At 33.5% G+C, this 20,951-nt stretch overlaps 1 protein-coding gene across 5 annotated transcripts in view; it reads left to right on the forward strand.

Moving 5' to 3' along the window:
- LRCH1 (leucine rich repeats and calponin homology domain containing 1) overlaps positions 1 to 20,951 on the forward strand; it is a 248,650-nt gene that overhangs the window by 171,279 nt on the left and 56,420 nt on the right. For 4 of the 5 annotated variants that reach the window (XM_074217103.1, XM_074217105.1, XM_074217104.1 and 1 more), the window contains exons 5-11: positions 4,430 to 4,566; positions 5,563 to 5,690; positions 6,386 to 6,449; positions 10,653 to 10,758; positions 13,019 to 13,146; positions 18,550 to 18,617; positions 20,629 to 20,715. In XM_074217103.1, the coding sequence (XP_074073204.1) occupies positions 4,430 to 4,566; positions 5,563 to 5,690; positions 6,386 to 6,449; positions 10,653 to 10,758; positions 13,019 to 13,146; positions 18,550 to 18,617; positions 20,629 to 20,715 (718 nt within the window). The remainder of the gene's footprint in view (positions 1 to 4,429; positions 4,567 to 5,562; positions 5,691 to 6,385; positions 6,450 to 10,652; positions 10,759 to 13,018; positions 13,147 to 18,549; positions 18,618 to 20,628; positions 20,716 to 20,951) is intronic. The other variant, XM_074217106.1, reaches the window with a different exon arrangement.

A 20,951-nucleotide genomic window follows, 5' to 3' on the forward strand; every position in this document is an offset into this window, starting at 1 on the left:
ATCCTTATTTCTCTTAAATACCAGGTGCTTAAGTCCCACATCTGGACCTTGAAAGGAAATCCTAAAAGGATTCTTCATTCACTAAAAAATCAGCTTTCTTTTCTTAAGCAACACAGAAGTGTCGCTTAAAAATGCACACAACTTTACTTCAACCATTATTTCAAAAGAGAAATTTCAGGTTTTGATGTCTTTCTAAGCCTTGTGATCACCACTTTGGGCTCAGGGTATGACATGGTAGATTTATAGACCCAAGTTCATAGTATACCTATAGAAGTATAGTCATGAAATATATAGATGGCTCATGGGAAAAATCATAGGGAAAAATCTCTTGACAATGGACTGGGTATGGGGATCCCAGCTCTGTACTTGGCAAGATCACTCCCCCCACCCCAGACTTGTCCTACCATAACAAGGAAATTTACAGGACAGGGTCAACAATCATTGTTTATGAGAAATAAATTACATCAGTCACATTCGATCTTTAACAGAATAAAAGGACATGGTTAGAAATGAGTATTTGTTATATTCATCTGAATTGTCAAGGGAAAGGAAGGAAAAAGGACAGTTGCTTTTTCTTCTATAGCTGTTCTTTTTCTCAGTTCCCTGAGAGATGGCACGAGATACTTTTTTTTAACATAAAACAGATATTTCTAATTGCTACTTCTAGTCTTTTCCTCTCCAGTCTCCTTGGATGCTTAGATTGAGGAGAGAACCTCTTGCTGTTCCATCTGTCTAGGGAAGCCCTACCACCTCCATCCTCTCTGTACTCTTCCCTTTTTCACAGTCTCCCTGTAACCCAAATGATGAGATACTTCCTTGCCACTCGAGATGAACAAAAAAGACTTCAAGTCACAGAAGCTATGCAGATCCAAACCATTCTTATCCCTTCTAGAGGAGGCATTATACCTTTTAATTTTGTAGATGATTTCTATGTAACCTTGAATTAAGTTCTAAAGTAAAAGAGATGGTATTGAGAGCAGACTATGACTCACAATAACATCTCCCTCTCCAATATCCCTCACACATTTTCCTTAACCCTATGAGGAGTGAAATTATCAGGCTTTTGAAAAGAAAGGGAAATTAGGAAAGCACTTAATGCTGTTGACCATAATCTATTTCTTCAGTCTCTTTTCTAACTTGATTTTTATTACTCTGAGTTCATCTGATTCTCTTCTTACATGCTTGATCATTGCCCTGTTTCTTTTACTGGTTCCTTTTCCTCATATCATATTTTAATATGGGTGTGATTTATATTTACATATCTTCCATTATGTATTTATCCTTCAGAAAAATAATTTATTTTATGGCCTCATCCTTTATGTTAATGATGCTCAAATCTTTTCCTCAATCTGATATAATCATCCATTTTCAAAATAATATTTAATATTTATTTCAAATATCTAGTATTTCCATGTGTTATTTCTTTATTTCAAAATCAATGAACTTCATTCTGCCACATTAAAACTAGTGTCTCACCCTGATCTTTTTGTTTGTAAATGAACTATCATCACCCTATCATTCAGTTCTGAAACTGCTGTCAAATTTATCTCTCTCCTTCATTCCTTCTTTCTTCTCTCCTTTCTATTTCCACTTTTAGCAACTAGTTTAGATTTGTTTTTACCATCATAAACTTAAATTTGACTATATCCCATTTCCTCATTTTATAGATGTGGAACCTGAGAACCAAGGAAGTTTATTTGCCAAGGGCCACCCAGATAGCAAGTGATCTAGATGAGATCTGAATTCATCTTTTGTCTCCAAATCTAGTGCTTTTTCATTGCACCATGCTGCTTCCCATCTAAAAGTTTGTTGTTGCTGTTGTTGTTTAGTAATGTCCTACTCTTCACATCCTCATTTGGGGTTTGCTTGGCAAAGATTCTGAAGGGGTTTGTCATTTCCTTCTCCAGTTCATTTTACAGTTAAGGAAATTGAGGCAGTCAGGGTTAATTGACTTGCCCAGGGTCACACAGCTAGTGTCTGAGGCCAGATTTGAACTTGGGAAGAATAGTCTTCCTTAAATCCGACCCATGACTGAACAAATTACTGTTTATGAATACAATGGAATATTGTTGGCCCTGATCTCTTGTTTCCTCTGATGGTAGCAATTAAAGTCCCTCTTCTAGAACACTATAAGGAGGAGACCTAGAGATATCTATTATCCCTATGAACCACATCAAGACAATCACATTTCAGAAGAAATATCTTTAAGATTTGTGGATAGAGGAAGAATCCATGCCCAAACAAGGGATAGAAGGGATCACAGAAGATAAAATGGACAATTTGAATTACATAAAATTCAAAAGATTTTGCACAAACAAATCAATTCAGTTAAAATTAGAAAGGAAATACATTACTGAAAAAAAGAATCATTTCAAAAGGCTTAGTTTTTCTTTCTTTTTTTCTTCCCATTTTAATTAGTGAGTGGTTGTAATGGTGGGTAGGGAAGTCTAGGTAGGGACCAAGGTAGGAATAAAAAGGAAAAAAAAAGAAAAAAGTTCCAGAATGAATCATGGAAAGTTTTGGACAATCAAGGACATCTTTGAAAATTACATGTGAAATTTGTCTAAAAAGAAAAACAAGTCATCCATAATAGACATCTGCAATTTCTTGTAAAAATCATCTTTTTCTATTTTATTATGCATATGAAAATGGTCCATTTTACTTGTTATTTAAATAAGGTTAAATTTTTTAAAAATTAAAAATAAAATAAAAACCTGCAACTGGCCTGCCTAATTCTAGTCTTTCCCTCTTCAAATTCATCTTGCATTCATGCTGGTACTCTAATCTTTCTTAAAATCACTTTTTAGCTCATTACTGTTCTTTTGTTTAGAAATCTTCAGTGATCCTCTAGTAGTTACCACATTGTCTAGTTTTCTCTGCCAGACTTTAAGGGCCCTCATTAACTCCCCCATACTATATAGCCAACATATTATCCCACTAGTGATTTAACACTCAGCTTTTGCTCTAGTCAGCATAGTCTTTTCATTAACCTTTTATACCATACTCCTATAATATACACTCAGTTCAGCTGTCTTTCTTTTCTAATTGGAGGGCTGAAAGGTAAAGCAAAACACCCTCTAATGGCTCAGAGCTTCGTTTCCTACTAGTTGTTCTAGTTTAACTCCATGAAATGTTATAGGGTCAAGAGGACTCCTTTTCAGCTTTCTTTCGTGTATTATCCTTACATGCATTAGACTATAATCTTAAGGGTAAAGGAATCTATTGTTTGTATCCTAAACAACTAAGAAAAAGCATGTGTTTAATAAATATTTATTGACTATTGATTTTTATGAAACCTGCCCTGACTATTCTTGCCCTAACTGATCTCCATCTTCCTTGAGTTTGCTATATTTTTATCAAACAACTGCACTTAATTACATGTCTTCTATGGTTTGCTATAGTTTTGTGTACTGGTCTTGACACCCAAATAGCTGAAAAGCTTCTTAACTATGTAAATATGGATTGGTTTTTAGACTTTTGATGACAAATTCCTTAATTTTGGTATTTTTTTTTACTAATTTAATATTTTAAAAAACTTCTTTGATCTTTCCCCAGGTTTCATCAGTTCTCAAGGCAAAAACTATATATGTCAGATATATATTTTATCTATACTTTCTGGTCATATGGTGGTAGTGATTTGATATTGCTATATGGATGGAAGTTGTGACCTCTAGCTACTTTCCACACTTCGCCTGCCTTAAATCCTAGATGCCTGACATTGTTTAGCATTTTTTTTCTCTTAGGAAATATATTTGATTTTGTTCCTAGCAGCTGTCAATGTCAGTAGTGCAGTTGTCTTGAATACTTGAAATTACTGAGTATTTACTGTACTACTGGGTGGGAATTATAAGCTAAATATATGGTTGTATTTATGTAGCTCTAGAAGGATTTCTCAAAAGTAGAAAAAAAATCCCACTAAATCAAAATTGCACCAAGTTGAAGGGGAAAGGAGTTTAAAAATTCTGAATTATACATTGTTAGTTTTTAATGTCATGTACTATCACAAACTAATTACCAAGTATATTGACCAATAATAATAGCCCTGCCAGGGCCAATTTTATTAATAGAGATTTTTCTCTAATTAGCACATTCTTTATATGCTACCCCATTGCTTAAACTTTGAAATAAAAACAATTATCTTGAAATTTTGTTTATATGTTATATTTAATAAGCAAACCCTTTTCATCTTAACAGAGGTAAGTTACAGTCCAGTTCTTGTCCACCTATCTCAATTCTAAATTAGTGAACTCTAAAGGTTTCAACTTTATATAGTATACACACATGCCACAGATTTTGTGATTAGCCTAATTTGAAAAGAAACCTTAAACTTTTGGATATGTTATGTAATCATCTTCCTTCTCTGAAGACAAATATTTTTGAAGTTTAATAATGCACTTCTTTTTGTTGTTGTTTATTTCTTTGTTTTTAGAACTTGTAGATCTTCCCTTGGTAAAATTTGATTTTTCCTGCAATAAAGTGCTCGTGATTCCAATTTGTTTTAGAGAGATGAAACAGCTGCAAGTGTTACTGCTTGAGAATAATCCCCTTCAGTCCCCTCCAGCACAGGTGAGATGACCTGTCCATACAGGTGGAAAAGAACAGTAAAGGGGTGGAGGGGGGAACAGGGAGGAGTTTGTGAACATAAACAAATTTTTGCCAAGTTTGGTGTATAGCTGTTTAGCAATTAAGAACCTTCTCACTGTCTTGGTATTTATCTTAATAAAGTATTAGCCATTTCTTTTTGTCCATGAACTATGCAGCAAACTTTTAAGAAGCTATTTAAAAATAGGTAGTAAACTACTTCAACATAATGGAACTTGGAGCTGGAAGGGAAGGTGAACATCATCTCATCCAAATTCTATATGAAGTAGCTGAGGGGTGAAAAGTCACTGAGTAACAAGGTCTAGATGCAAACTTTAGTTGGCTTAATCCCAAAGAAATATTAAGCATGTGTGACATTGGGCAAGTCACTTAACCCCATTTCCTTGCAATATCTATATATATGTGGGGGGTATATACATATATATATATATATGTATATATGTATATATGTATATATGTATACATATATACACATACATTTTAAGCAGTAGGCATGAAAACAGCATGAAGAATGCTTATTTACCTTCAGATAAGTAACCAAAGGAATCATTGTAATCTGATCTAAGACTATTCCTTATCAAGATGTTTTTCTGAAGTTTTGAATATTTTATTACACTCTTAACAGACTTTCAGATGATTTTTGAGTCTCTTTTTAGCTAGAAATATCATGATGAACTTTGTTTTTTACATGTAGCTTTCAAAGAGTTACTTTTTTAGGAATTTTTATTAAGAATTTACAAATCAGCCTGGGAAAACTCAGACATTATTAATCTTGATTTTCCTTTGTTGTGGACAGTTTTATGGAATTTTAATAAGACTTTGCAGAGATAGTCATTGTAGTTCATAGGGTTGGTGGCATTTACAATGAAATGTATGTAAAAAATATCTAGCTTCAGAAAATAAAATACCTGAATGTTTCTCCACGGTTTTCTAAATCAAAGCTTAATCATTTCTTAATAGATTTGTACAAAGGGCAAAGTGCACATATTCAAGTACCTGAGCATACAGGCCTGTCAGATTAAATCAACTGACTCTCTTTATCTCCATACTATGGAGAGACCAAATCTCCAGCAGCATGTGGAAGAGAGGTGAGTCCAACAGATTTTGATCCTTTGTTTATTTGAAGGCTGCATTTACAGTCTATATAGAGAGCTACAGAAATATTGTTCCCAACTTTGAGTTCCGTGCAAATTAATTCTCTTGGCTGTTTTACATTTGTAATTTTGAAGATTCCATTATTTGGGAGGTATGACATAGAAGGGTGATGAAGTAGTTATAACATTTTGGAGCTTACTAGAGATCTGTGCTAAGGTCTACACCAATACCTGTGTATATTTTTTATTTTTAAGCTAGATTCACTCTATTAAACTAATCTGAGGCTAATATCAGACCATTAAACTAAAGTAGAAATCTCTAAGAAAACTAACTATAAAGAACTGGCAAACTATCAGATTTTTTCTCTCATCAACCCCAATTGAAATTTGAATTAGGTTCATGTCCCAATTCCATTTAGTTCTAGTTCGGTTTGTCAAGCTCCATCCATAGAATGACAGTATCTTAGTATTTGCATCACTCTTGGGACCAAGCAAATGCTATATAAACAATATAGATATTATGTGTGTTAAATATTTATTGAGTTGAATGGAATCCTAGTTCCTGAGTAATTTCTTAAAAGTTAACATATTTAAAATAAAATCATAATTACACTGAAAGTTCATTTATTTTTGACATGTATTTTGTGTTGTGTTTTATTTCAATTCAATATTGATGACATCTATTCCAGCAAGAAAGATTCTGATTCAGGAGTTGGAAGTGATAATGGAGATAAGCGGTTATCTGCCACCGAGGTAATTCAGTTAACCTCTGGTTTGGAGGTATTATACTTTCATCCACAGCACAACTTTTTTGTTCAAATATTTTCTTTTGCATATTTCAGTGTACTATTTCCTTGATCATAGTGGGAACATTTTAATCACAGAGACCCTGACTTCTGTTTTTTCCATATTCCCTTTATAGTGTATGTAGTGGGGGGTGGGCTAGGTGGCGCAGTGGATAGAGCACCAGCCCTGGAGTCAGGAGTACTTGAGTTCAAATCCAGCCTCAGACACTTAATAATTACCTAGGTGTGTAGTCTTGGGCAAGCCACTTAACCCCATTGCCTTGCAAAAAATCCCCAAAACATATAGTGTATGTAGTATGCATAATGATTAAACAATGAGCAAACATTTATTAAGTGCCTTCTGTCTACTAGGCACCTATGGTACTTAATGACTGCTGATATTTATCTAAAAAGTATATCATAACAAAGTGATTAGAAATGAATTAAAATGTATGTGTGTGGTATTTCATGAAATTGCATGGCTTTGCAGTTCACTCACAAGATATGCATCTTAAGTAATTGTGAATTCAAGTTAAATTTTGATATATTGGAATTCTAGGATTGAACTCCTTTAAAATATCATGATAAAATAGTGTTTTTATAAATAAAGTGGTATTAATATTGGAGCTTCTTCTAGTGGTTCTAAATAACCTTCCATTAGCACATTCATCTCATTTATATCTTGTTAACATCTGAAAAAGTTTTTACTGAAATATGATAAATGTAAATCTTTATTGCTTTATCCCTGGCAGAAAAATACTTCATAAAGTGATAGTCCCAACCCTTTAATCATTTTTATTCTTTGACTTTGAACTTCCTCAACTTGGTGAGACTTTTGGAGGAATGCCAAACCCAGAAGAGAGTGCACAATTTTAGAGGCAGTTTTTTTTTTTTTGAGTCATCCAGAAGGGATAATTCAATTTTGTCTTGTGAAAGGATGCTTTTCTATTTTCCCTCCATCTCCACTCTTATCAATTCTCTCTCTCTCTCTCTCTCTCTCTCTCTCTCTCTCTCTCTCTCTCTCTCTCTCTCTCTCTCTCTCTCTCCCTCTCTCTCCCTCCCTCCCTCCCTCCCTCCTCATCCTCCTCCCTTTCCTCCTTTCCCTCTTCTCCACTTTTTTCCCCTTCTCTTTCATTTTTAAATACCTATGAGAATTCCAAGCATCTTTTCTGAATTTCTTTATTCTTGATTCCAGATAATTTTTTATTCTTTACTATTCTTTAATCCAGATAAAATATTAGAATGAATTTTGCAAGAAGGACTTTGTAAGATACTATTCTTCCCTGAGTTAGGCTATAGGAAAACTTTACTAGTAAGAGATCCTAGGCAGAAGAAAAAGTCAAGGGATTTGTGTGTGTGTGTGTGTGTGTGTGTGTGTGTGTGTGTGTGTGTGTGTGTGTACATGATTAATTAGGAAAATTTTCAAATTTAGTATTTTAAGTAAATATGATTTTGTAGCCATTTGAGATCTCCAAAGGTTTTCTAAATTTCAAATAAATCTGCTTTAATGAACTATTTGAAAATGCTACAAAATAAGTTTTTTCAAATTGTGTATCTTCTCTGTCTCTTGCTTAATTTTACCAGTAGTGTGTGTAAAGGTAAAATGCCCATCTTCAATATCACAAACTTGAAGTTTAGCAGTTCAAATGAATGAGAATTAAATAATAATTCACAATTATATAACACTTAACATTTTGTTTTATAAAATATCTGCTTTATTGCATTTCTATTTTCTTGTTCTATAATTCTAACAAACAGTATGGATGATATGCTATATTTTGCATTTCTCATCTCTGTTTGGCATACATTTTTTCTCAACTTTTTGCTGATGGTTTTTCTCATTTTTCCAATTAGAAATTGGATTTATACCTTGTATTTTATCTAAACTGTTCTTTTATAAGATGACTGTACAACTATTATTTTGGTCCAACTCTAACTCTTGGTGTGTTTTAAGGTCATTCATTTAGAAAACCTTTTAGGTATTAAGTAGTACCTAGTGCACTGTCATATAACATTTAGCATTTTGTATACACTTTTTGCTGTTATTACCATCTTGTTCCTTTATCTCTTTTATGGACTTTGAAGACCTATGAGTTTTCAATGGGACAGCAGTCCAATTTTTTTAAATGGTCTCCAGTAATGATAGTCCTCCTTAATGGTTACACAATTTTATAAACTTTTAAACGCCCTTTCAGAAACAGTTTAAAATAACTTCTTCCTTTTTACCCAAAACTAACAGAAAGAACCAATATTATCTAATCTATCTTAAATTCCTTATAGATTTAGTCCCTATTAGCACACTACATTTCCTAGTTAACCTTTTCCTTTCCTCTTGAATTTAGGTGTAAGCTGTTCTAATTAGATCCATATTGTCATATAGTTAGATCTCAACCTTTATTGACTGGCTTTTCTTGAATCTTTTCATTTTGATTCTTACTTTAATATAGTGAGTAGTCTTCCAGTAGATTTTTTCTTAATATAAAAAACTTTATACCCCTCATAAATTTTTAATATCCTTTTTTACATTTAAATAAATGTTATATTATCAGATAGTGTAATTTTCTGAAATGTCCTTAAATTCCTCACATACTTTTGTTTCAGAGGTAGCTTTGTTTCTAATTATAACTCACCCTGCCAACAACAACAAAAAAACTATAAACTTTAGTTCATAGTGATGTCTTCTGAAGTTTTATATGTATTTAAATTCATCCATAAAACATTATTCAAAATTTAAAAAAATAAATTTTAGGACTTCCTTATTGTAAAAGATAAATAATTTAAAAATAAAAGAGACTATATTATTTTAATGAATTCATTATTTTTCTTAGATGTTTATCTTGGCAATTTTACTAAAATTGTAAGGCCAAGTGGGAAAATGAAGAAGTTTTTCTCCTCCAAAATAAACCATATTGAATCTTCTTTCTTCTGATGATCATCATGGCCTGGGTCTCATTAACCTTAGCAATTCTACAGAATTTAGTTTTATAATGATTCAGGATTATAAATTCCTTCCATGTTACCCTTAGGAGGTAAATTTACAATCTCTGTTCATCTCCCTTCCCATGTTAATTTGAAGAGTAAATCCTTATTCTCTTACTTTGGCTGTTGCTTCCTAGATGCTGGTTTAATAACTTACATTAAGAAAATTAAAATTAGTTCTTTCCAGATTGAGTATTGTACACATACTAAATGTTCAGTAAATATTTGAAGAATGGTTAGGGGATTTTTTTTATGTTGATTTTCCGGTGTCCTAATAATGTTTGCAAAAAATTAAAATGTAAAAGTCAAAATTTTTGCAAGAATTAAGCTTATACCACAATTTTTGTTTTTATTTGAAATTTTGGGTTATTGCCAGTTATGATTATTGATTCCCAAGAATTTTCAGTTTCTCTTCTAGTTTAAAAAAAAATGAGCTTCCTCTAATTCTGCAAGCATCTCATATCACCACCATGCTATACAGGCTCCATAAATTACTGTGTCCAGGTGAACAACCTTCTGATAATGATCCTCTTCAGACTCAGCAGGGTAGGTCCTTGGATAAGGAAATGGTCCTTTGCTGGGACCATATTCTACACTAAACCTCTCCAATTTGATAGGACCTCTCAATCTACTGGCTTAACCTTTGACAGCCCAGTTTCATCTTTGTGACACTTGAAACATGAACATAGAATGTCTGTAGAAGAAGGAGAAGAAAAGAACATTCTTTTTTTTAAGGAGATACTATATTTCATTTCTAAAAGAATCACATTTGTTTTGCTTATTCTTTAAATAACCTTTACAAGATATGCTAGCAGGAAACTTGGAGATGGCAGTTGCAAATTGCTTATTATAAAGTGTTCTAAAATCAGATGGGTCAGCTGTACACTTTAAATATAAGACAGCTATTAATCTCCTACTGCTTGTAAATTTTTAATTTGTGGTTCACCCAATCAAAAAGGAAAAAATATGCCAACCTGAAGTGTTGGGAATGAGGTTTGATCTAATTATGGTTGCCAAATAACAGCTTCTAAGTGGCAAAGCTAGGATTTAATCACATATTCTCTCACTCCAATTTTACTGCTTTTTCCATTTTGTCAGTGTCTCATTTAAAATGACATTCTCCATATTTATATCTTTAATAATTTTAGTGTTTTTTTTCCTCAAATGACATGGTTGAACTATTTCTTTATAGCCTTCTGATGAAGATACTGTCAGCCTTAATGCACCAATGTCAAATATCATGGAAGAAGAACATATCGTCAAAGACGATTCATGTCATCGCCTTAGCCCAGTCAAAGGTATGAGAAAATGAAGGGAAAATAAAGGAGAAAACAGTAAGGGGGGCCAGATTGAGAGGCTGAAAGGTCTGACTCTATAGATAGGGAGACTTCAGGTTAAATGCACCTCAGATCCAGAAAAGTTAATCATTCGGTCTCTTGGGAAACCAGGAGTGAAGAGAAGGCAATGAATGATCTGCATTGGTAAAAGGAGTTTCTTTCCTAGGAGTTTCCTACTGCAATGAATTAGACTTTGAATTTTTCACATTGAGAAGGCAAAGTATATTATTCTGTTTAAATATGTAGAAATATTTTTGAAAAAGATTTGGAGACCATTTATTACAGTCCTCTTATTGATAAGAAAACTGAGGACCATAGAGGTGACTTTGTAAGATCACACAGATAAGAAGTGAAGAGACATTTGAATCTAGGTCCTCTGATTCAAAAGTCAGTGCTCTTTAGATCTTGTCTGTCTTGAAGAGACATTCCTCTCTTAAAGAGGATTCAGCCAACAGTTTAACATAGACAGCCTTTAGAGTTATACCACCCAGTTTGTGACAAATCCTTCAGTTTTTAATCTCTTTCTATGGTCACTAGATTTAAACTTTTCAAGTGAAAGGAGGAAAACTTTGGAAAACTAAGGACTTCTTTTTCCCTAATTTCCAGGTCAGCTTGGGGTATCATAATCGAACACTTCCTGCCTCTTCCATATTCCTTAATAGGCCCTACCAATTATAGGTGATGTGGTTTACAATAAACAGTCTCTTCAAAAGAATACTTCTTTTTTCTGTTATACTAATTTGAACTATGTATTTCCCTGGCATCTAAAACTGTTACCACCACAGTGCAAGGTTAATCAATGTTTCTCGAATGAATTAAATGTGAACTCCGGTCCAGCTTGGTCATTAATTGCCCAGCTACCTGTCATTGGGCAAATTACTTAGGCTGTCTGATCCTCAGCTTTCTTACCTGCAAGTTGAGAGGATTGGAGTAAATGGTTGCTAGAACCCCTTCCTGTTCTATATTTCTTTGATTCTATTATTATCATTGGTTATAAGTAAGCTATTAGGGATATGTAAATATTGATGCTGAGTGCCCTGGAATTCTTTGCTGACCTGGATAGGAATCAAACAAATTCCAAATGAAAGTATTTGGATTCCTGTTCTAATTGAAGAGTTTCAAATAAGTCATAATAAAATAGCTGTTCAGTTTTTATACGGCCAAGTAATCCTTGGAATATTTTAGTTTGTGAAGTCAGTTATGATGAGCTGATTAATTTGTAATTGATTAACACTGTTTATTTCTTTAGTGGTTCTAAAAATATCCATAATGGGGCATTCATTTGGGCTAGATCCCCTATGATTTATCATGCTGTGGTATCACTTCATAAATTTAAGTTTGTAAGTCATTTACTCAGGAAATTGGTTTTCTTCACCTTAGTTTCTATAGTTAATGTATTCTGCCTTCAAGTGGCAATGGCACATTATTCAAATCTGAACAATTCACATTCAACTACATTTATTTGAGATTCCGTGTCTAAAATTGAATTTTATACATTCTGATAAAAATATTACTACTCAAACAAATAGAAAGTTAGATGATCTTATAGAGCAAACTTTCTGAGAAGTGAGAAAATTTCTGATACCTTTCTCATTTATTAATTGTTATTTCATTGCAACTTTCTCTAACCTTAGAAATATCCTTTATATCTTATCTAGAGGGCTCCTTTCTCACTCACTCCAACTTTTATCTTACAATGATTCCTTTGAAACTTATATGACTCAAGACTTTTAGGCCAATTTTGCATTTAAAAAATAAACTTTCTCCAGGAAACCACATGCTTTATATTTTCATCCATTTTACAGTTCTTTAAAGGATGGCCTTAATTTCTTTTAATCTTTGGAGAAGTTCCAAATAGTGTTCCATTTAATACTTCTGCATCCTTTTCTCACACTGAGCCATACAAAAACTAAAGACACAAGCAGCAGCACACTGCAGTTGAGAACACAAACTCTCATATCTTTTATGTTTTGTTTGGTTTTTCTTTTTTTTTTTAGTTATTAATAAAATTAAAAGAGTTAATTTCTTCATCTAAAATTGAACTTCCGATGTTCCATTTAAACACTTTATAGCTGTTTTTCACTTCTTGTTCTTTCCTTCTGTCCATTTTTAGCCATTGTGTTCTTTGAATTAGAGAATTCAAGATTGTCAATAACTAAATTGAGTAGAGTTACTGTGCCTGAAATAAGTTTTTTGCTTTTTCTCTTTAATTTCTTATCAGGGGAATTTCATCAGGAATTTCACCAGGAGCCTTCCCTTTTCACTGACAATGATAACTCAGGAGAAGAAAGAGAGCAGTTTACTGATGAAACTGATGCCCTCTCTACTAAATTTATTAGCTATATCAAGGCAAGTTTAAAAAATTATTTTAAAGCTTAACTGTCAACAAAAATAGACAAATTACTTAATAAAAAAAGCCAAGGTTATTATAACAGGATAAAACCAAGGGTATACTGATAAATGTTTAACAACTGACTTTCTAGAAAAAAAAAACACTTTTATATTTAATTAGCATTATTCATATTTTCTCTATCACTTTCTTAAATGTAACTAGTCAACAAAACAGTACTTCAAATTTATAGGTTTTTTGAATTTCAAGATCTAAATTCTTACACTGAAAATTTAATTATCATTTTTTGCTAATCAGTTTAAGGTATCTCTGACAGACACAGAAAATATTTTTGTTCTGTATCCTCTTCCAGATCTGTCTACTAATTTTGACGTTATTTTCATGGCTGATTTATTTCTGACTTTCTTCTGACAATGTTTACATTTCTGACTCTGCTGATTTTGCTCTGTATCAACTTATATATCTTTCTGTATTTCCTTGTAGCCTTATTTTTATCTTGTATGTCACTTTGATATTTCATTTCAGTAATGTAATGGAGTCATTTATTCAACCATTCTTCAATTTTTATATACTTCTTATATTTTGCTATTACAAATAAGAAACTTTTAGCATTTTTGTATAGCTAGGTCTGTTTTTTCATTTTTATGGTTTCTTAGGGACCAAGTCCTATCTGTTGTCACTGAGAGGAAAGTTTATTAGCATTATTATTATTATTATTTATTAGCATTATTATATATTTCTAAATTGCTTTCCAAAATTTTTGCACCAGTCTCCATGAATACACCAACCTAAGAATTTCTCCTTTAAAACACGCACACACACACACACACACTCACTCACTCACTCACTCACTCACTACAGCTGGATGGCACAGTGGATAGAGCCCTGGCCCTGGAGTCAGGAGGACCTGAGTTCAAATCTGATCTTGGACACATTATAATTACCTAGCTGTGGGACCTAGGGTAAGACCTAACTCCACTGCCTTGTAAAAACTAAAAAAACAAATCAAAAAAAAAGCCCCACTATTTTTGCCATTCTAGAGAGACTAAATTATCTCAATATTGCCTTGATTCACATTTCTCTAATCACTAGTGAATCTAGAACATTTTTCATATCATTATTAACAGTTATTTCTTTCTCAGTACATTATCTAATCGTGTCCTTTGGCCATTGCTCCACTGGGGAGTGGGTGTTATTAATCTTATAGGTGTTCATCAACTGCTCATAGCTCTCAGTTCTTATGTCTGATAAATTTGTGGGAAATATTTTTGCTAATCTGTTTCTCTTCTTTTAATTTAAAAAAATATTTTTGTTGTACAAAATCCTTTTTTTCTCCATATGATCAAATTCATTAATTTGATCTCCCTGACAACTTATATTTATTTAATTTCAAAAATGCCCCTATTCTCCAGTGTTCAGAGAAGTGGTTCTTTTTCTTCCCTTTCTTTTATGATATGCATATATTTTCATAAATAGATATAACTGGATCAAGATCGAATTTATGACAGCATGAGGTATGATCCAAACCCTTTTTTTGCCATTTAGCTTTATATAGTTTTCCCAGTAATTTTTATTGAATAGGAATTTCTTTAATTTAAGTGTGAGATTGACAGGCAGATATTGAATAAAAGTTTTTAATTTTGATTGAATTCTGATTAGCTTTGTAAGGAACAAGGAGAGGAGGAAAGCAAAATTATTGATGATATTATCATTTGACACTAAAAAGACCAGATTTCTGTATGGCTTTAAACTTGGCATTAGTTTCCCAGAGTTTTCTTCTTGAAAATTAAAGATTTTCCTTTCCATATGCTTGTGTAGATAATAGCCTTTTTATTTAAGAAAGCACAGATGACACATATAAGTATGAAAATTCAGGGGCAGCTAGATGGTGCAGTGGATAGAGCATTGACCCTGGAATCAGGAGGACCTGAATTCAAATGTGGCCTCAGACACTTAATAATTACCTAGCTGTGTGACCTTGGGCAAGTCACTTAACCCCACTGCCTTGAAAAAACACAATTGGCAAATGAAAATTCATATTTAGATAAGAAAAATTAGATTAAACTTTAATGTAACAATACAGAGTATGCAGAATATATTTCATTATCTGAATTGAAAGGGATATCTAATCCAATCTATGCCTGAACAAAAAATATCTTCAATATTATAGTTTTCAGGTGGTCATCCAACCAATGTTTGAAGGTGCTGGAGAAGGAGAGAGCCTTGTATCTATTAAACTCCCTCAATCTATCTTTGGAAAACTCAAACTGATGGGAAGATTTTCCTTATGTCAAATCTTTAATCTACTTCTCTACTGCTTCTAATTCATTCTTTCTTCAGTTCTGGCTTCTGGGATCAAGCATAACATTTCAAATGCAGCCTTTCAAATACTTGAAGGCAGCTATCTAGGCTCAACATCCTTCAAGAAATCCCTATTTGACATGATCTTGGAGAGCTTCACCATCCTGGCTACCATCACCTGGATCCTCTAATGTCTTTCTTCAAATGTGGTATCCAGAACTGAACACAGTACTCTAAGATTTTCTTCCTCTATTGATTCTTACTCAAATGTTCTCCAACATGTTTCTGATTCCTACATTTCACATTATCTTTTCCTGATGGAACCAATATCTTCATGGTATTATTTCTTTGATTTGCTAAGGGCTGCTTTCTCTCTAGAGAGCACAATTTAATTCCCTCTTCCCTAAGAAGAATTTCAGAGGATTCTTTTACTTCCCTCTCCCTGATAATTGGGATATACATTTATTTATTTATCTAATTATCTCTCTGTTTATTTATATAGCAGACAAACATATTCAAACTTCCAAAGAGTAAGAGATTTAACATCTCATTTTATGAATAAGATCAGTGAAACATTATCCTCTCATGGAGTTTTTGCAGTGGTATTGAATGGCAAATTTTTATGAAGTGGCTAGCTTGACACATAATTTTTGTCACAAAAATAATAATTAGAAGAGGTAGAAAAATCAGGAAAAAATGTATATTTAAACATTCTCTACTCAGATTAATTGATGCTTGATCTTCAAGGATGCTTTCAGTTTTCCTTCCACTGGCATAATAGTACAATTATTACATTTGCATTGTGTTTTAAAGTTCTTATGTCAGCTTATTATAGTTTTTCTGTCATCATTTAACTCTTCTCGCTGCTTCAGCTCTTCACTCTGTAGACTTAAGACAATTTCATTCTCCTGAGCTTGGAAACCATATGATAATTGTTTCTAAAGAAAGAGTATATAATTTACGAGTACTAACTAGGTTGAGGTGAGAAGAGGCTCTCATTAGTTAACTGTCTGATCTTTAGTTTATGGATTCTGTGGCATCTATTTCAACTGTTGAGAGATCCTTTCTTGTTTACTTGCTGATTTTCATCTATGCTACTCGTAAGAAGGTCCACTACTTCCAAGGGTGAGAAAGCACTGATTTGCTGGAAGTCTGTGTTTTCTTCTTCTCTGTCATATAAAGTTTCTTAGTGAAAAGATCCTGATTTTTTTTAATAGAGCTTCACAGTCAAGGGACTCAAAAGAATTAGTAATGCTCTGGCTTTCAGTTATTGTAATCCACAGAAAATATGGCATTGTCTCCGAGGTGAATTAATTACTAATCGTAATAAATAAGAGAGAGTCTAGGGAAAGTGATAAGATTTCAAAATTCAAAGAAAAGAAGTTAACAAAATTCCAATAATAAAATTTTAGAGGTAAAGCTAAGAACAAGTTTCTTCTGATTTAGGATTCTAATGGAAAAGAAATGCCATTAACCAAAAGTCTTTTAAAAATCTGGCAACTAGTCACAAAATTGTGAATTCAGGAGCAAACATTTGTAGAAATCAAATTAAATTAGCAAATTTTTATCTAATGTCTGCCATAACTAAGGCTTTGTGCTTTGTAAAGAAAAGGAGATATACGAATAATACCAAATGGGTTGTAACTCACAACTCTATAGATTTGAAGACAAACAAGGAAGTCACAAAAAGTAGAATTTGGTCGGCTTTGACCCTGGTTTTGGAACATATATCTAACAACATTAAATATTTATGGTAAAAAAAATTTTAAATGTTTATGGTGTACTGCTTAACTACTAAAAACTGTCATATTGTTTACCCTGTTGGAAGCATTTGGGAAGCTGTAAAGTGCATTGTTAAATAGGAACTATTTTTTGGAAAGAGCTGTGGACTTGAGTCAGCAAGAGAGATTCATTTTTCAGCCCCATCAATTACTGGCTTTGTAACTAGGGGGAAAATCACTTGATCAAGTTTGTTGCTCATCTGAAAAATAGACATTAATGCTCGGAGGGTTGTAAAGAAAACCACAAAGTACTACATGGATATGAATTATTACTAATGAACTTCATTGTTCTTAAATATGATTATAAAGAAGGGTGAAAATTACTCTTGTCTAGGGAAAGCATGTACCTTAGTAATCATAACTGTGTGTAACTTTGTGGAAAACCACACAATCACATCCCCGCCTTTTCATCTGGAAAGTATAAATGCTGTCCACAAATTATAATCATAATCTTTTGGACCTCCAAATGAAAACAAGAGGGTAGCTTTGAGATCAGAACCTGCCAAACATTCAAAATCCAAATGTGGAAATTGGTGGTTCTTTTGAAAGTGCATTGAATTTACTATGGGAAAAAAACCTATGAAATGAACTTTCTTTATTAAATTAAAAGTTAAAACAAAAAAAATGCCATGTTATTTGCCAGCTCTGGGCAATCAGCCACCTCCCTAGGAAAAAGACGAGCACACTCCTTGCTGGTACATCTGGCAGAATTGGCTGGTTCTCTTGAGCCTAGTTAACGATGTGCCAAAACCAGGACACAGAAAACAGTCCTTTTGTCTTCTGTTCCTTCCTCACCAGGGGAAACATACACCCATTCAGGGGTGGCTTCCGTTCTAGCTGTCAGTTGAGTTAAAGCAGCATTTCTCTGTGTCAGAGATGAAAGTAGAAGGAAACACATGGTCTACCAAATGGAAGGACAAATGTGAGACACACCTTTCCAAATTAACTAGCAAGGCATAATCTCTCTGGGGAGGGGATCTTTTAACTACATCCCAACTGTTGTGCATATTTAAAATATTAGATTAAATTTGTGGCATTTTCCTGTTGGCAAGTATGTGTCTTCTTTCCTCCCCTCTTCTAAACATCCTTCTCCCCTCCCACCGGCAAAGGTGAAGGACCACCCGGGGATCTGGCAAGCCTTATGAAAGAGATCAGATCACCATCAAGAGGTATTGAGGGAGTTGTGAGAAATAAAAGCCCAGCTTTTTAACTACTGTAATTACTGACTTCAAGTTGATAGATGAAGCAGGTTTGGCACGGGGTCTGGCTATTGAATAACAAAGCCCATTCTCAGAGGACCTGTATGTTGATTGTTCGTAGGGCAGAACAGATGACTGTGATGAATTGTTACGGATAGAAGAGGACTCACACTGGCAAACAGAAGGAATGTGAGTATTTATTTATGCTAAGCATGAGATCTAGTATTATCCATTTTTCTTCCTTTATTTTCAAGTGGAACGGGAGTTGGCATATCCTGATAACATTTTAACCAGTTTTCCTTTGGATAGCTCTTTTTTTTAAAAAAAAAAAGTCCATTTATATTGATGGAAGTACAGAATAAATCCATTTCCAGTACTTGTTATCACCATGTTGATAATAATGATGTGATATTTGTCCTTTTTTTCTAAAAAAAAAAAACCCATGATATCAGGGAGGTGATGCCATAACAAGCAAGTAAATTGAATTTGAGTGAGGGGGCTGTTCCAAATCACCAGCCTCACTTTTTCCTCTAAAGCATTTGGGTTCAGTGACCAGATAGGAATCAGGATGAGTGGAGATGGCCCTGGATATGAGGCAGTCAGGGTGAAGTGCCTTGCCCAAGGTCACACAGCTAGTAAGTGTGAAACACCTGAGGTCACATTTGAACTCAGGTCCTACTGACTTCAGGGCCCATGCTCTAGCCACTGTGCCACTTTGCTGCCCTGAGATGTAAATTTTATAAGAACTTTTTTTTGTAAGATTAGCAAACACATCTTCCACCCTCTTCTAAATTTAATTTGAAGGACAGAGGAAGAAGATATCAATTAATCCTTCTTACCAGTAGCTCTAAAAATGGAGTTTGTGTCCATGTTTTTTTTTTTCTCTTTCATAAATGGACTTTCTTGATACATGTTACCTTGTGCATGACCACATCATTTTTCCTTCTCCCAAAGGAAGATTTCAAAATATATTCCTGGATATTGTTCAAAAGTTCTTCTACCTGTAGAATGACATTGACCAAAATTTTAGGGTAAAAGGAGCCTTTCACCTTTATGTTCTTTGGTTGAAAGAATGGAGTTCTTTTAAGGTCACTAACACTTGTACTCGGCTGCTCAGTGAGCTTGTTCATGAAACCAAAGAGGTTCACCCTGATTTTAAAATTTTGAGATTATTATTAGCACTGGTAGGAATAACAATCACAGCAGTAATGAATGATAGGTAAATTTTATGTAGCGCGTGAAGGCTTACACAGAACTTTTCAAGTTTTATATCATTTTTTTCCCCTAAGAACAACTCTGGGAAGCAAATTATTGTTCTCATTTTATAGTTGAGGAAACTGAATAAGATAGAGGTTAAGTGACTTGCCAGAGGTCAGTCACATAAGTAATAAAAATCTGAGGCTAGATTCTAACTCAGATCTTCCTGAATCCAGGTCAAGAGCTCAATCTACTGAACCACTTAGCTGCTTAAGACATTAGTTTTCTAGATCAGAAAACTGAGGCCCAAAGGAATCTTGTGACCACTCAGGTCATAAAGCTCATTAAGTGGCAAAGATATAATCTGAACCCAAGTTTCCTAATTCACTAATATATATGGCTTGATTTTTTATAAGGTATTGCCATTTCTTTTTTGGAATGGTAAACTTTAAACATTCAACAGGGCTTTATTAGCATTAATTGTTAAGGTGTTAGTAGCACCTACTATATATAAAACCCTCAATGAACTTAATTTCTATTTAGTAAGGAAGATAAAAAGATATGTAGCTATTTCTAATCTAGAATAAACATGGATATACAGATGCTGTGGTGGTTTCAAAGAAAAGTCATTCCTTACTAGAAGTATGAAGGCTTTCTGAAGAAAAGATGATATTGAGTTGGATGTTAAAGACCAGAAACAATTAGGCATAGTGGATAGAGACAGGGTTTTCCAGCCAGGAAGAACTTGGACAAATCTCTAGGACTATAAATTGCAAAGGTGCCTACCTGTATTAGTAGAGGGAGTTTCCTCATTTAGGAATTAATATTATCCAGTGAATTAAAACGTCCAGTCTTTCCTCCTATCTTTTGAAGGCCAACCAGGATTTTGGCCTTTGTCCTAAGGCTGAGACAATCTATTCCATTTATAGAGATGTCTTATTCTTAGGTTCTTGGTACAATGGTAATGATGATGGTGTTGTTCTTTCTTGGCTTTCTGTGATAGGACAAATTTATCAGATAACCAAGATGTGGATATAGCAATGATAGATCAACTCAGAAAAGCAGTAGATTTGTTACAAGATTCCAACAGGTATGCTTATCTTCCCTTGATTCTAAGTTTTAGGTGCAAGTGGTAGTTTTAAATTAATAATTTGCATATATCATTGACCGTTTTTGAATTCTTAAAGCAAATGATGACTCAGACCCTAAAGGGTTCCCTGAGAAAAGATCTCTGCTCTGATAATTGAAACATTTACAAATCAGAAATCTCAATATGCTACCTAACTTTGTAAAGACCAGACAAGAAATATATACAAATTCTTTTCT

This window comes from Macrotis lagotis, chromosome 1 (genome assembly GCF_037893015.1).
Source record: "Macrotis lagotis isolate mMagLag1 chromosome 1, bilby.v1.9.chrom.fasta, whole genome shotgun sequence".
In the NCBI taxonomy this organism is placed as follows: Eukaryota; Metazoa; Chordata; class Mammalia; order Peramelemorphia; family Peramelidae; genus Macrotis; species Macrotis lagotis.